This window comes from Acinonyx jubatus, chromosome B4 (assembly GCF_027475565.1).
Source record: "Acinonyx jubatus isolate Ajub_Pintada_27869175 chromosome B4, VMU_Ajub_asm_v1.0, whole genome shotgun sequence".
NCBI lineage: Eukaryota > Metazoa > Chordata > Mammalia > Carnivora > Felidae > Acinonyx > Acinonyx jubatus.
Window position 1 is genome coordinate 130,305,750 of NC_069387.1, and position 16,634 is coordinate 130,322,383.

Consider the following 16,634-nt stretch of genomic DNA (forward strand, 5'->3'; position numbering starts at 1 on the left):
GCCAGATAGACTGTCACTCCCATTTTACAGAGGATACCGTAAAGGCTCCCGTGGGCTTGTTCAAGGTCACACAGGTGACAGGATATGGGTAGGGATTAGAATGCAGTGGGCTGGGCTCCAATGCCTGAATCTTTCCAGACTCTACCTCAACAGACAAACCACCTGGTCCCTCCCACTTCCCTTTATGGCACAGACTGTTCCTAACGTCCTGGTATCTATGTCTTACTCCTTTAGTAACAGAAACTGTAGCTCTGTCCAAAGCCTGGATTTCCTCACCTCCCTTTCAGCCGATGTGGCCATGGGGGTAGGTATAGCCACTGAGATGTAAGAAGCGTCACGGGGAACTTCTGGAAGTCGCCTAAAAGGGAAGGCTGCTTGTAAGTAAATGTTCAACCTAAAAAAAGAAGAAAGAGGGGCGCCTGGGTGGCCTCAGTCGCCCGTCCGACTCTGCCTCGGGTCGTGATCTCACCGTTGGTGGGTTCGAGCCTCGCGTCAGGCCTGTGCTGACAGCTCAGAGCCTGGAGCCTGCTTCGGATTCTGTGTCTCCTTCTCTCTCTTTCCCTCCCCCAACTCATACTCTCTCTCTCTCTCATTCTCTCTTTCAAAAGTAAATAAACATTTTAAAAAATTTTTTTTAAAGAAGGAGAAAGAGAGAGAAAGAGAAATGCCATCTTCCTCCCTTCCTCTTTCCTTCCTGCTGGCTGACCTCAGACAAAATCGCTGTAGCTCAAACGGTCATCTTGGGCCACGTGGAGCTATGTTGGTAGACGATGGTATGTCACCATCCCAGTCCTAGATTGCCTCCCGTCCCTTCTTCTGAATCGTCAGCTCTTCTCTGGTAAGCCTTTTCTTCAGCATTTAAATAGGTCCCAGTTTCTCCCAACCTAAAAGAAAACACATTCAATCTGGGTTCCGTTTCTCTTCAAGGGCCTCTGGGGAGCACAACCTAAGGGACTTTCTTCAGTAATCTTCTAACTAGATCTCTCAAAAGCATGTTACATTGTTACCCATGCACTCCTCATCCTGGGTTCCAGGCCTGGCCTCTGCTTCCCAACCTCTCTAGGGGCTCCTCTGCTGTTGTCTTTGATGAGGGAGCATAAGGCAAGTTACACCAGGAAGCCAGCCCCCTCCCCCCCCCCCCCCCCCGAAAGTGGGATATGTGATATTCCTCAGGCATTCCTGGATGCCTAAGACAAAGGAGAGGACAGAAAACAAATGGCTAAATTTGTTTGCTAAGAGTCTGCATCAGTTTACAAATATGCCATTAATAGCCTAATCTTCAGGAGCTCCCTACTATTAATGATAATGCTTTGCTAGAGGGAAAACCAACTTTAGCTTGACAAGAGCTGGGCCTCCAGTAAGCTGTAAATTCTCTTTAGCAAATGGAAATCCCTTTAAGAAACTTGTTTTGCCTTTACCTCCCCCACCTCCACAGTATATAAGCAGTCACTTTGCACGACCCCATGCAGCTCTTCCTGCCCACGGGTCCTGTCCCTGTGCTTGAATAAAATCATCTTTTTGCAGTAAAGACGTCTTCCAGAATTCTTTCTTGCCTGTCAGCTCTGAACCCAACACCCCAAAACCTCGTCAGTCTCCTCTAGTCCTCTCGATCTCAGGACTGATTTGACTTCTTTTCTTGCAGGTCTTAAAAGCACCTAAACTCAACATGACCAAACTGAACTCAAGGTCATTCAGTCCTTCTCCCCCCACCCCAAGATTTTCTAGCTGTTCTTTCCAGAAATCTGGCTGAATCTTTGACAAATCTCTTTCCATCATCAACCACAACCAATCCACAAATCAAGCCCTGACAATTTCATCTCCTAAATAAAATCCATCCACTTGACAGGGGCAGCTGACTCAAACCACCATCATCTCTTGCCTCGAGCTAGCACAACATTCCCTTAATTGGTCTTCACTCCAATACCCCCATAACATCTGTTTTGTACACAGTAGTCAAAGGGATCTTTCTACCAATGGGATCATGTCTGTGGCTTGCTCAGAAGTCAACAACTTCCCTTTGTCCTCCCCATGAATAGGCCAACTCCTGCCCAGGGCTGGGCAAGGTCAGAACCTACCCCAGGGCCCTTCATCTCATTCCCCCTCCATCTCTGTTCCAGCCAGAGAGACCTTGTGTGACACGCATGCTTCCTTGAACCCACACTCACATGCTCCCTTTTCTCCTGCCTTGTGTGCTAGCTGTCCCCTCTGCCTGACCCGCCCTACGCTCCTATGCCACATCCATAAACTTCTCTTCCTAGCATTTAGCCCGGCTCGAAATGATTTATGTACGCAAACGATGTCCTCCCCAACTGAAAGGTGAGCTTTCTGAGGGTGTCTTGCTTGCTGCTTTATCTCTATTGGGCCAGGCATGGTCACCCAACGAATATTTACCGAGTGAATGAATAATTCACCGGACCCCACTCCCAATGAGTGCATGAAGAACCCAAATCTGGTGTCTTAGGAGCCCCACCTGAAAAGCATCCTGGAGAAAATATGCAAATAAAATTGGCGAGACGCAATCACGTAGGGAAGGAGGCCTTCCCTTTTTTCCTCCCAGGACAGAAAAAGGGGAAGACAGCTCACGGCCCCATCCCGCTTTGGCCGTGGGGTGGCGCTGTGAGCATGCCCCCTTCAGGCCGCTCTAGCCGCCCTTCTCGCCTGCTCTGCTGGGAGGCGGGCTCACCCGCGGGGGTCCCTCCAAGATGGCGGCGCAGAGGAGGAGCCTGCTGCAGAGTGTGAGGAACGACCCGCTCTCCGGGCTGGGGGTTGGGACCCCAGGGGGCGGCCTGTCGGGTGCAGGCGCGGCTCCCTCTCCGCCGCTGGGCAGCCTCCCTCTCGCTGACGAGGTGTAGCCGCTGCCCTCCCCCCCCCCCGACTCGGGGCCGGCCCCCCCCCCCTCATTCCCGAGGCCGGCGGCGCGTGCGGCCCCGCGTAGCCCGCGCGTGCGCGCTGCCTCCGGGCGGTCAGGGGCTGGGATTCGCGATCGCAGCGACCCCGAGCGTCAGGGGCGCGTCGAGGGTGGGGAGCGTCCCGGGGCCGGAAGGGAACGTGGCGCGCGGTGGCGGAGATAGTCGGGGCGGTGAGCCCACCCTGGGCGCTGAGCAGCCGTGCGGTAATAAGTTACAGCAGCAGCAGCAGCAGCCCGTGGCGTACCGCTCATCACCCTCCAGGTTTTCCGCCAGTTGCTTTACGTTATAAGCTGAATTTTCATCACAGCCCTGGGAGGTGGGTACTCTTATTCCCGTTTGACAGATGAGGAAACGGAGGCACAGATGAGGACAAACGGTGGTCGTTTGCCCAAGGCCACACAGCCAGTAAGTGGCAGAGTCAGGGTTAACATCAGACTGCCTGATTCCAGGAACGGGGTTAACCTCCAGGTGATACCGGAGGAATGACTCGAGTGGCAGCCTGGGTCCTGGTCCTGGCTCTATTTGGTCATGCCTCGGTTTCCTTAACTGTAAGGTGAAAGCAGGCAGTGGGAGGATGGTCCCGAGACTCACCCTTACCCCCAGTCTGGACCTTCATGGATTTGTCGCTGGTGTCTTACAGCCCCTGCGTCCTCCTGACACGTGCACATGGATGCGTACACATCTTGGCATCATGAGCCCCATCGGACCTGCCACCGCAGGGTGCTGGTCCCCTGGGTCCACCCCAGATGTGGCAAGCTGTCGTACTTGCCCTGTGGATTTGCCTGCCTCCTGTACTCGTGATCCACAGTGAATAGTGTCACCAGCTCTTTCCACCACTAGGTGCCAGGCATTCAGTAAATATTTGTAAAATAGTAAAGCATTTGTAGCCCTGTCCAGTGCTTGGCCTTGGCCTTACAGCAGCCGTTGGCCCTGCCCTTGAGGGACTTAAAGCATAAGAATTGGGGAAGGGTGACCTTCAGTGCTGTATACTAAGGACAGGCTTTGTGTAGATGGGCTTTGAAACTGCTCTTCTGGGACAGCAATTCCCAGGGCTCCCCTGTGGGGATTGCTCTCTCCCCCTCCACACCTTTGGCCGCGCCTTTCTTTTACCGGCGCTCTGCAGGTCAGCCTTGTCATTGAGTTAAGTGGGCCTGGCCCCTCTGCTCTGGAAGCTCCCAGAGGGCAGGGCCCCTGTATAAATTTCCCTGTTGTAAAAATTCCAGACATCTGGGCTGGACCGTGGCGAATGTTGGAAGCGGTAACTGCTCTGGAGGGACTCGGCTTGCTGAGGAGAGTGCCTTCCAGCTTCCCCCTCTTCTAGGTGTGATGGAGCCCAGGGGACTCAGGTTAGACAGAAGCCAGGCTTTGCCAGCTCCGGGACGTGTTCTGGGTGGTAATGGAATCTTTGGAAGATGGATGATCAGCTTTAAGCACATAGCCTCGTGATGAAAGGCCAGGGGGTGGCAGTGATGTCCACACGAGAGCCCTCCCATCCTAATGGTGATCAAGACATCCCTGTTCACAGGGCGTCTGAGTGTCCGGGCAGTGTGTGTGGCTCGCTGACCGGCTCTCCGCTGTCCTGTGGTTAGATCAGCTCAGATACCGTCATTGAGCAGATGGCTGTGAGGGCTACCACACAAGGTCGGGTAGCTGTCACCCAAGGATACCCTCACGGGTATCCAGATGGCAGAGGTCCCCAGGCAGCGTGGCCCCTTAAAAGGTCTTTTGAACAGAAGAAGAGCTTTTGAAGGTAGCTTGGTGTGTTCCGAGGAACTTGGGTCCTTCACGGCCTCACAAAAAGCACAGGTTTCGAATGGACTCGGACAAGTCACTTAACATCCCCGAACCTTGGTTCCCAGCCGAAGGGACTCCCAGGAGTGTTGTTAGAATTAAATGAACTCACACGTTACAGTCCCTAGCCTAGCATAGTCACAGTCCAGCCATGAAGTGGCGCCTTAAGTTCTGAACACTCAAGTGTCACTGAGCTCTTACTCTGTGGCAGGCACTGTGTGGGTATGGGGGACACTTCCCCCGTGAAGCCTGTGTTCTGATAAGGGAGACCGTAACAACGAATAAATACAGATTACGATATAATAATATCTATAGCGTCAGGTGGTGCTTCATAGAAGGGCAGAGGGGCCATTTTAGACAGACTATTTGGATGAGACCTCCCACCATTTGATGGGATGCAGTAGGGGATTTGGGAGGGGTACTCCTGCCTGAGGGAAGAGGGATGCAGAGGCTTGTGTGTTTGGGGAGCATCACGGAGGCCAGCATGGCTGGAGTAGAGCGTGTTGGGGGAGTGGTAGTAACCAAGGGCCAAGGGGCCTTGTGGACCCTGGTGTGGACTTCTTTAGGCTCTATTCTAAGTGTACTGTGAAACTTGCTGGTGTTTTTTTGGCTTTGATGTTTGTTTCTTTACTTTGAGAGAGGGAGAGAGAGCAGGTAGGGGAGGGGCAGGGAGAGAATTCCAAGCAGGCTCCGCACTGTCAGCACAGAGCCGGACGCGGGGCTTGCACGAACGAACCAGGAGCTCATGACCTGAGCCGAAATCAAGAGTCGGACGCCTAACCCACTGAGCCACCCAGGAGCCCCGAAACTTGGCAGTGTTTAGGAGGAGCACGCGATCTGGTTTGTGGTTGGAGAAAGAGCCTGTGTCAAAACAGGTTTGAATGGAGAGAGAGTGGAAGCTTGGGACCTGCTGCGTGCCGCTCCCGGGCGTCCAGGCAGGAGCGACGGCAGAGGAGTGGGGAGAAGTAGCAGGTTCTGGCTGTGTTTTGGAGGACGAGTGGGTGTGATTTGCTGCTGGATCCGATGTGGGGTGCGTGACAGAGGGAGAGGGAAGAAGGACTACAGGATTCCACTTGGCACAACAGCGGTGCCCTTCACCGAGATGAGGGACCCTGGAGCGCATTTGGGGCTGGGAGAATCAAGAGTGTGGTTTCTGCCTGTGCTTTGCTGTACTTAGTCATAAAATGAAAATCGACTTGAAATTAATTTTTTTTTTCACTTAGAAACATCACTCGAGCGACCACATCCATGAGGTCACAGGTGCTGGCTAAATATTTTTTCTAACATCCATAATAAATACGCACCCATGAAAATAAAAACATCCGTTAGGCCATCACCCACAGCCGTCCCCTCCGCCGTCAGAATGTGGCCCAGCTGCTGCTGCACACAGTAACTGCCCCACAATTATTAGCAGCCCCTTTAAGCATGTATTAGGACTATATTTGTGATGAAAACATAGAGGGCCTTTGATGAAAAGCCTGCTGAAAGGGGGGGGGGGTGGGCAGGGGTCGAGCTGGTCCCAGAGAAGTGGGGAAGGAAAAGGGGGTCATTCAGAAAGAGAGATGGCAGGAGGCACCGGGTATTTTCAGCTTTTGGGAGAGAAAGAACAGCTGCCCCCCCCCCCCCACCAGCCATCTTCCTGGGGGCATTATTCTCTCATTCTGAGCTTCCTTTTTGCCTCCAAGGAATCTGGGTGCTTTCACCACAAAAACACTCAGCCTTTTCATACCATAATTTGATATTCAAGCTGTGGCCTGAAGTTGGAACCGTGCTTTATCCACTTCTGCTGCCCAGGAGTTTGAGATGAATCTCTGTGGGGACTTTTCTGGCCTATTATGTGACGCGGTAACATATGTATATGAAGCGGCTTCCATACATGTGTACAAGGTGTTTGTGACACCCTTCACTGGGTCCGTACAACTGGATCACTGTAGAAAGTTTTCATGCCAGAATACGAATTTGGGGAATTCCCTCACACAATCAAGTCAAAATTAGGCTTTTTGAAACAGACTTCTTTCTTACTGCCTTTTGTGTTAAATTTCTTCCGAGAAATTAACTTGTAACCCACCAAAGAGTTACAGGGGTGCACGCTCTCCGAGGTGCGTATTTACGCGGCTCTGTGACGAGGCTGTGTGAGCGTGGGGGGCTCCCGTCTTGGCTCCCCAGGCGCCCCTTGCCACTGGTGCTGGCAGGCCTGGCATTTGTGGGTGTGGAGAAGGTATGCGTCAGTGTGTGCGGGGGTGGGGAAGGGGGCGGTTTGTGTGAATAGGAAATATGCGGCCTTTCCGAAAATTGTTCAGGCATGTGGAGGAAGGAAGCAAGAGACTTGGCAGTGGGGTGGAGTCGGCATTGGATGCTTGGCATGGCTAATCCCCGGTGGAGTGGGCAGAGCTGGGACAACAGGATGGTAACTCACCCAGCCACAGCAGTGTCAGAGGGACTTCGGGGCCACTGCTGAAATCGGGGAAGACCAGGTACTCTCATACTCCTATGTGGGTACAACCTCCTGGAATTCTCTGGCCATTTGTCATGGAATGTCTGAGTTCCTATGGGGACTGCATTCCAAGCAGGTCCTTCCTCTCAAGGAATGCTCACAAGTATATGAGAAATGGTCCATAGGTCATTGGATCTAAGACACCATTAATGATAAGGACCCATCACTATTTTATATACCACTAAGAAAGAAAACCCACTGCCAATTAACTTGAAACACACCAACTTCAGGGATTAAAAGATAGAAAATATATGTCTTGGAATCAGTGGCTAATTAATAATACCAGGTTACAAAAACAAACAAACAAAAACCACAATAAAACAGGGGCACCTGCCTGGCTCAGTTGGTGGAGCACCTGACTCTTGATCTCAGGGCCGTGAATTCAAGCCCCACGTTGGCTATAGAGATTACTTAAATAAATACACTTAAAAAAAAAACAACACAACAGTACCAAGCTACAGCATGAGAGTTGCCGGAAGGCCAAATGGTTAATAACCAGTATGTGTAGTGAGCCACCAGGATAGATTTCTCAGGGAAGGGACCCTGGCACCTTGGGCTGCATTGTCCCTGAGTCTGGGACACATACAATGAGGAGGTTTGGTATGTGCTGGCATGAAAGTCATTGTTATATAGCACACAAGTTATGTGCTTTTCTGTTCTCTTTCACACTCTGATGATGTCAGGAGAAAGACTTGGTTTGGTCCTGATATATCCTTAATACCTTTCTGATTCTTTTTTTTTTTTTTTTAATGTGTGTTTATTTTTGAGAGAGAGAGAGAAACAGCACGAGCAACAGGGGGCGGAGAGAGAGGGAGATGCAGAATCCGAAGCAGGCTCCAGGCTCTGAGCTGTCAGCACAGAGCCTGATGCGGGGCTTGAACTCACAAATGGTGAGATCATGATCTGAGCTGAAGTTGGACAGTTAACTGACTGAGCCACCCAGGTGCCCCAGCACCTTTCTGATTCTTGCAAGTCTTCTCCCACACTTAAAAAAAAAGTTTATATTTATTTATTTTGAAAGAGACCGCGAGGGGGGGAGTGGCAGAGAGAGGGAGAGGAAGAATCCTAATGACGTGCCAGTTCAGAGCCCGATGCAGGGCTCGAACTCATGAACTGGGAGATCACGACATGAGCCGAAATCAAGAGTTGGATGCTTAAGCAACTGAGCCACCCAGGTGCCCCCCCCCCGCTTTTTTTTTTTTTTTTAAGTAATCTCTACATGCAACATGGGGCTCAAACTCCCAACCCCAAATCAAGAATCACATGTTCCACCAACTGAGCTAGTCAGGCATCCTACCCTTGCTTTTTTTTTTTTTTTTTTTTTTTAACAGAGAGGGGGTGCCTGGGTGGCTCAGTTGGTTAAGCGTCCGACTTCGGCTCAGGTCATGATCTCACAGTCCGTGAGTTCGAGCCCGGCGTCGGGCTCTGTGCTGACAGCTCGGAGCCTGTAGCTTGCTTGGGATTCTGTGTCTCCCTCTCTCTGAGCCTCCCCTGTTCATGCTCTGTCTCTGTCTCAAAAATAAATAAGCGTTAAAAAATTTTTTTTAAGCAGAGAGAACAGGGCTCCAACTCAGAGTCTACAGCAGGCAGTAGGTTCAGCTGGAATCTAATAACCTTGTTTTGTTTTCATTTTTTATTATCTGCAAGATACAGCAAGTAATACTCCTTTTCTGCTTATAATAGTGAAAAAGTTTGTGTTCAAAATGAAGTCACTTGAGTAAAAGAAAATGTGACAGTTTATTTTATTTTATTTTTTAGGCTTATTTATTTATTTTTGAGAGCGAGAGAGGCGCGTGTACAAGCGGGGGAGGGGCACACAGAGAGGGAGACAGAATCCGAAGCCGGCTCCAGGCTCGGAGCTATCAGCACAGAGCCCTACATGGGGCTCAAACCCACCAACCATGAGATCATGACCTGAGCCAAAGTCAGACGTTTAGCCAACTGAGCCACCCAGGCGCCCCAAGAAAATGTGGCAGGTTAAAGAAAAATTACGAAGCAGATTATTTCTTGAAGATAGTGAGCAGATGGTGGAGGTTTGGGAAACACGGGCCTATGGCTCCCGTTGGATTTGAGCAGGGCCTTTGGAGGTGGATGGGGCTGGGAAAGACAGAAAAGGGGAGGCCTTGCCTCACTCACTGTGGATACATTTTAAGCTACTTTTGGGTAATCTTTTAATAGCCACCCAAACTCAGGTGGCTGGGAACTTTATGTTTAAAGAGTGCCTGTGTGAAATAAGGAGGACTTTGCTCAGCAAGTTTCACGTTTATGAATAGTCGATTTGTTCTAAAGTGTGTGCTTGTTTGTGCGACTGTACCTCTGGGGTCAGTAGCCTCTTCATTTGGGGTCCCCAGAATACATCTGGCCTTTCAAGTAGAGCAGACCTCTGGGGGAAGTGTTACTTCCCTCCTGTGTTGGTGCAGACACCCTCCTGCAAGAAGTAGGTTGGCTTCCCACGCCTTTTGTTCTGGTCACAGGTTTTTCGAGATCACGCAGAACGCTGTGTCTTAGAAGGCCTTGGCTGCACAGGATAGACAGCTGAGTGAGGTTGTCAATCTGTGAAAGGGTGAGATTCAAAATTATGTCAACAAGCTGGAAGGCTGAGATGAAAGCAGCAGGGTATAATCCCGCTAAAGTCAATTCAGGTTGAAAAAAATCCTCTATAGGAGTGCGGTTGGGGGAGACCACCTGGATAGAACCGCAGGGGGAAAAGACCGTCATTTTAGTGAACAGCCTAACAGCCAGCGGGAATTTTCTCGCGGAGGCTAGATGCCAATCTCTTCTTTACGTGTACGAAGGTTCTTGGGTTTTGTGTCTTGATTTTTCTATCCTGCCACCCTTCTGACTTCTTTTGAGTTTTCAAATTAATTCTTTAGGTTTTCCAAATACCATCAACTGCAAATAGAGGGAATTGTACGTCTCCGGTTCTTAAGCTCTGCCTCTTTTTTTTTTTTTTTTTTTTTTTAATTTTTTTAACGTTTATTTATTTTTGGGACAGAGAGAGACAGCATGAACGGGGGAGGGGCAGACAGAGAGGGAGACACAGAATCGGAAGCAGGCTCCAGGCTCCGAGCCGTCAGCCCAGAGCCCGACGCGGGGCTCGAACTCGCGGACCCTGAGATCGTGACCTGAGCCGAAGTCGGCCGCTCAACCGACTGAGCCACCCAGGCACCCCGTTGCTCTGCCTCTTTTATCTAATTGCATGAGCTCACGCCTCCAGTTCAGTGTTAGGTACCGGAGGAGGTGGGCATCCTCGCAGTGTTTCTAATCTTAACGAGAATGCCTCTTGTGTCTCCCCCACTCAGTAGATGCTGGCTTTAGTACCGACTGGCAGGTTAAGAAAGTGTCCATTGAGTACTGTTTTCTTGAGTGTGATTATCAACGGACAAAGACTCTCCTTAAATAAACAATAGCACTGGAATCCACAGCCATTGACCTGAACACCAGTTGCCAGTTAATGAAATAATATGTGGTTGGTCCTTGAACAACATGAGTTTGAACTACAGTGATTTACCTATGTGCGGATTTTTTCTTCGATAAACATAGTACTATAAATAAATGTATGTTCTTTTCCTTATGATTTTCTTTTTTTATTTATTTTTTAATTTTTTTAATGTTTGTTTATTTATTTATTTTATTTATTTTTTTTTTTGAGAGAGAGAGTGCACAAGTAGGGGAGGGGCAGAGAGAGAGGGAGAGAGAAATCCCAAGCAGGCTCTCTGCTTTCAGTGCAGAGCCGGATATGGGGCTCGAACTCACGAACCGTGAGATTGTGACCTGAGCCGAAACCAAGAGTCAGACGCTTAACCAACTGAGCCACCCAGGCTCCCCTCCTTATGATTTTCTTTTTTCCAGCTTACTTGATTGTAAGAAGTCAGTACACAATACATGTAACATACAAAACATGTGTTGATTGTTTATGTCATTGGTAAGGCTTCCAGTGGAAGGTAGCCACTATTAATAGTTAAGTTTTGGGGGACTCAAAAGTTACAGACTTTTGACTGCGCAGGAGGTTGGTGCCCCAGCCCCTGCGTTGTTCAAGAGTCAACTATATTTCCAAAATATTACTAGCTCATCATTATGAAAATCACATTTCAAAAAGAGCTCTTAGGGGCACCTGGGAGACTCAGTCGGTCGAGAGTCTGACTTCGGCTCAGGTCACGATCTCACGGTTTATGAGTTTAGTCCCGTGTGCGCACTGTGCTGACAGCTCAGAGCCTGAGCCTGCTTCGGAGTCTGTGTCTCCCTCTCTCTCTGTGCCTCCCCCGCTCGTGCTCTGTCTCTCTCTCTCAAAAATAAAATTTAAAAACATGAAAATCATTTTTTAAAAGACGAGCACTTAACATCATAGAGGTGTCCGGGCACTAGTCATCAATCCTGTCTGAAGAACCGGGTGCTTGTCAGGAGGTGGACCACCGTCCCGGAGACTTTCTGATTTGGGACAGCTTGTTACTCCGTGCGAGCTGAGCGTGGCTGCGGCGGCCCGCGCGGTACCAGCCTGCCCCTGAGAGCAGTGTCACGGGCGCCCATTGGGCGAGTGAGTTGTTTTTGTGCCTTGAAACACCCAGGTGGTGAGTTCCTCAGTCACCTACTCTAGTTCATTTCCTTCCTTCCTCGAAAGAGCCTCTCATTAGTGTTTGTCAGAGTGTATCTCACAGTGTCAAGTGGGGCCCATACGTTGCTCAGGTTGCTCGGGTAGTAGTTACTTTTTGCTGGAAAGTATGAATTTGTTGTAAAGATTCGAGTCCCTGGAAGCCTGTGTCTGACCCTCATGGGAGTTAGGGAATGGCAGAGGGAGTCTCGTGATTGCAGCATCGATGACAGGTTTTGCATCACGGGTGACACATTTGTATTGTTCATTTCCTACTAGAGGTCGAGTTCAATCCCTCTTAATCTTATCTTTTTTTAAGTTCATTTATTTATTTTGAGAGTGACAGAGACAGCGCAAGTAGGGGAGGGGCAGAGAGAGAGGGTGAGAGAGAGAATCCCAAGCAGACACGGGGCTCAAACCCAGGAAGCCGTGAGATTGTGACCTGAACCGAAACCCAGAGTCTGGTACTCAACCAACTGAGCCACCCAGGCACCCCGTCTTAATCTCATTTTTAATCACAGATAGGATTCTAAAAAGTATGAATGAACATCTTCTCCTGCATGCTTCGAAACAGCTGTGGCGCTTCAGGGTGCTGAATAGTGGTCTCGACCCATCTTTTCAGGAGGAGGACCTGAGACACTCCAGACTGGGGAGATGCTTTTGTGCTTAATCTTTTGCTTAGTTTCATTTGAGTTGCAGGCAGGAGACAGACCCTAGAAAAAGATTCTTTGGGAAATTTATTTGCCAAGTTGCCCAACCTTTGTGAGGTCTCTGACAGTGGAGGCATGCTAACCAGACCTAAGACCTAAGCGATAATTGGCAACAAAGCTGTTCGTTGAAAAATAATTAATTCCTTGGCAGTGAACTCTTTTCAGTGGCATGGAAGGAAGGCCCTACCCTGTCCCCACCTAGGCACATAGGCGCACGCATATATATGAACACGAGCAAACCATTTTCCCCTCTGGTCACTGCAGAGGCTATGCTGGCCTTCTTGCATTTACTTAAACCTCACACACTTGTTTTGCTACCTCAGGGTCTTTGCACATGCCATTTCCTCTGCTTGGAAGGCCCCTTTCCCACTTTCTGAAAGGGCTACTGCTCCGTGATCATTTGGGTCTGGCTCAGAGGTCACCTCTTCAGGGAGGCCTCTTCTTTTTTTTTTAATGTTTATTTATTTATTTTGAGAGAGAGTGAGCAGGGGAGGGCAGAGAGAGAGAGAGAGAGAGAGAGAGAAACCCAAGCAGGCTCTACCCTATCAGAGCAGAGCCAAGGTGGGGCTCGATCTCATGAACCGTGAGATCATGACCTTAGCCGAAATCAAGAGTCAGATGCCCAACTGACTGAGCCACCCAGGGGCCCCTGGAGAGGCCTCTTCTGACCATTTCATCTAAAAGCCCTCACCATCACTCTCTGTCCCCTTACCCTAATTATTTTTTCTGTGGCTCGTATCTTTGTCTGAAATATTTTGTAATATGTATTGTATTGTAATATTGTATTGTAATACAATATTTATTATATTAACATGTTGGAAGTTTCTCTTTCCCTAGAAAGGAGGCTTCAAACAAGGACCCTCAATTATGTCCTGCACTGTGGCCCCAGTGCCTAGAATGATGTCAGCCTTGTATAAATGCCCAGTAGATGTTTATTGAATACATGGTGGTATTAATTGAATACACTATAATTGCATAATGTCATATGTGGAGTCCAAAGACCTAATTAATTTCACATTTATATTAAGAGAGACATTTGTATCACTCACAAATGAGACAGGTCGAGATTGCAGCTAGAAACAATTTGCGTTACTGTGACAATTTTTCTTCCCGTATGTCACTTGACCTAAAAGTGCTGAGTGCCTGGTGTCGTCAGGAGCTGAACAGAATTTCAGCTCTTGCTGTTTCTTTTCTATGGCTAGGTTTTGGTCACATTTTTTGTTTTCAAGTGGCTTTTCAGCCCTTGTGGTGAAATTGTGTAGATGTCCTATAAAGAAGACGTAAGTAAATTTAAAGACATACCATGTTGGTGGATCGCAAAATTCAGCACGGTGAGGATGTCAGATGTCCTAAATTGACCTATAAACAATTCCAGTCAAAATCCCAGCAAGTCTTCCGTGTAGATATAGACAGGCCAATTCTAAAATTTACGTGGGAGGCAAAGGAGCTAGGATCACTGAAACAGTTTTGAAAAAGAATAAAATTAGAGGCAACCCACTACCCGATTTTATAATATAGATTATAAAGAAGTTGTAGATTTTATAATATAGACTTATATACAGATTTAAGCTCTAGATTTATAAAGGTATGGTAATCCAGAGCATGGAATCGGTGGAGGGATAGACACCTGGATCCATGGAACGGACTAGAGTCCAGAGACAGACCCACACGAGTATGGCCAGTTAATTTTTGAAAGAAGTGCAGAGGTAATTTAATGGAGACAGGGCAGTCTTTTCAAGAAACAGTGTTACAACAATTGGCTATCTGTATGTACAAAACAAAACCCAAAACAACTTAGACCGAAACTTCCTGGTTTATGCAGAGATTAACCCCAAATGGATCACAAGTCTAAATGTAAAACCGTGAAACTATCTGAAGAAAAACCTAGAAGGTCTCTGGGGCTGGGCAGTATTCTTAAGACACCAGAAGTGTGCGCCATGAGAGAGAAAGCTGATAAAATGGACTTCATAAAAACTAAAAACTCTTGCTTCGCAAAAGGTACCAGGAAGTGAATGAAATGACAAACTACAGACTGGGAAGACATACTTGCAAATCACATGTCCAACAAAGGACTTGGTCCAAAAAGCACAAAGGGCTCTCAGAACTCGACAAATAACCCAATTAAAAAATTGGCATAATGGGCACCTGGGTGGCTCATTCGGTTCAGCATCTCCCTTGATTTTGGCTCAAGTCATGATCTCATGGTGGACTGAGCCCCACGGCAGGCCCTGCGCTGGGCACGGAGCCTGCTCGAGATTCTCTCTCCCTCTCTCTCTGCCCCTCCCCCCACTAGCACTTGCTCTCTCTAAAAAACAAACACAAAAAGACTTACAACAGACTCTTCTCCAGAGTTGTGCCGATGGCAAATAAGCACATGAAAAAATGCTCAACACCGTCATTAGCCGTTAGGGAAATGCAAATCAAAGGCGCGATGGCATCGGCTGCACACTTCTCAGAATGTCTGCATTTAATAGGACCACGGCAGGGCGAGGGTGTGGAGCACCTGGAACTCTCGCCCGCTACCGGTGGGAATGCAGATGGTACACCGCTTTGGGAAACAGATTGGCAGCTTCTTACAAAATTAAGCCGCAGTCTCATCCCTACTCCAGAGACGTGAAATGTTATGTTCACACCAAAACCTGCCCGTGAACGTTTATGCCAGCTCTCTTCATAATTGCCGAAAACTGGAAATAGCCCAGATGCCCTTCAGTGGATGAGTGGACAGGCTTCTGCATCCACCTGACAGGAGGCTCTCTGCGATGAAGGGACAGACTTGCCGCCCGCAGTGACTTGGTTGGGGGGGGGGGGGTGGGATGGGGGTCGGTCTCCAAGGCATCATGCGGAGTGAGGGGAACCGGTCTTAAAAGGTTATGCCTTACAAGACCTGGAGTGTGGTGGTGGTGGGCATCGGGGGCTGGGGAAGTGAGGGGAGTTTGTGTTTAGTGGGGACAGGGTTTCAGATTTACAAAAGGAGGGAAAGAGCTATGGGGACGGATGGCAGGGCTGGCCGCCCAACGCCGAATGTATTTAGTACCACCGGACTGTACATTCAAAAACGATTAAGATGGTGAATTTTGCTATGTGTGTTCCATCACAATAAAAAGAAAAAAAGCCGCGTACTGCCTAATTTCACTTAGGAGATTCTTGAAAAGACAGCGAACGTAGTGACTGAGCACAAGTCTACTTGTTGGGCGTTAGGGGAGGGGTGGCTACGAAGGGGCAACTCACGGGTACGTTTTGGGACGATGGGGCTCTTCCCAGATCTTGTGGCGGCAATCACCCAAAACACGTGTGAAAACTCATAGACCGGCATGCCAAAAAAAAGTCCATTTTACTATATGTTAATTTAAAAATAAAAATGAACTCCTGCACCCTGCAGAAGCTGTTCCAGGGTGCAAGACAGAACGAACCCGCTAGAATCAATGCCGCATCAAAGCAGTTTTAAAAAGCCATAAAGGCACTCACTGTCAGTATGTGAATAAACAGAAGATAAAATTTGCCACAAAAGCTAACCACAGGCCATTTGCATGTCTGATTGCAAGCGCCTGCTGAAGTGGTTTTCACATCCTTTTTTGAAGACTTACTACGACCTTACAAGAAATTGTGCACAGGGTACGTGCCTGTTGAATATTTCAGTACAGCGTTCCGTTCAATCCAACTGGTACCCTCTTTGCAGTTGACCTTCGACGCTCCCCATCATTTCCAGGCCGGGTGGTCCTGGGAAGGCTCTTGGGAACCAGGCACAGCTCTCAGATAGGGGCCTGGAATGGGGAGGCTTTCAGCGAGAAGAATGGCTCGTACCTGGGCCTTGTGTCAGAGCCGTTTCTGGGACTTCGGAGTGCACTCCTAGGAGATTTCGGAAATTCAGAATCTGTGTTTGGGCTGGGCCTGGACGGCTGTGCAGAAGTGCTCACGCGTGTATGTGAGGTCTGAAGCTGGACTGCCTGTTTTGAGATCCAAGGGGTAGGAAGGCAGGCAGGAGTAGGGGAGCCAGGTGTAGGAGGAGTGCATGACAAGGGCTGTCAGCCGAGCCAGAGCAGTGGCAGCGGGAGGGGGTCTTCCTGCAGGAAGACTTCCTGGAGGCGGTGACTCCTGAGCCAGAGTTCTGAAGGACACAGAGAATTGCTAGACAAGGATAAGGA

At 49.0% G+C, this 16,634-nt stretch overlaps 1 protein-coding gene across 2 annotated transcripts in view; it reads left to right on the plus strand.

Annotated features, from left to right (window-relative positions):
* The first annotated feature begins 2,629 nt into the window (after positions 1–2,629).
* Positions 2,630–16,634, plus strand: part of TAB1 (TGF-beta activated kinase 1 (MAP3K7) binding protein 1) — a 32,701-nt gene continuing 18,696 nt past the window's right edge. For both annotated transcript variants that reach the window (XM_027070692.2, XM_027070693.2), the window contains exon 1: positions 2,630–2,735. In XM_027070692.2, coding sequence (XP_026926493.1) covers positions 2,703–2,735 — 33 coding nt within the window. In that variant the 5' untranslated portion in view covers positions 2,630–2,702. The remainder of the gene's footprint in view (positions 2,736–16,634) is intronic.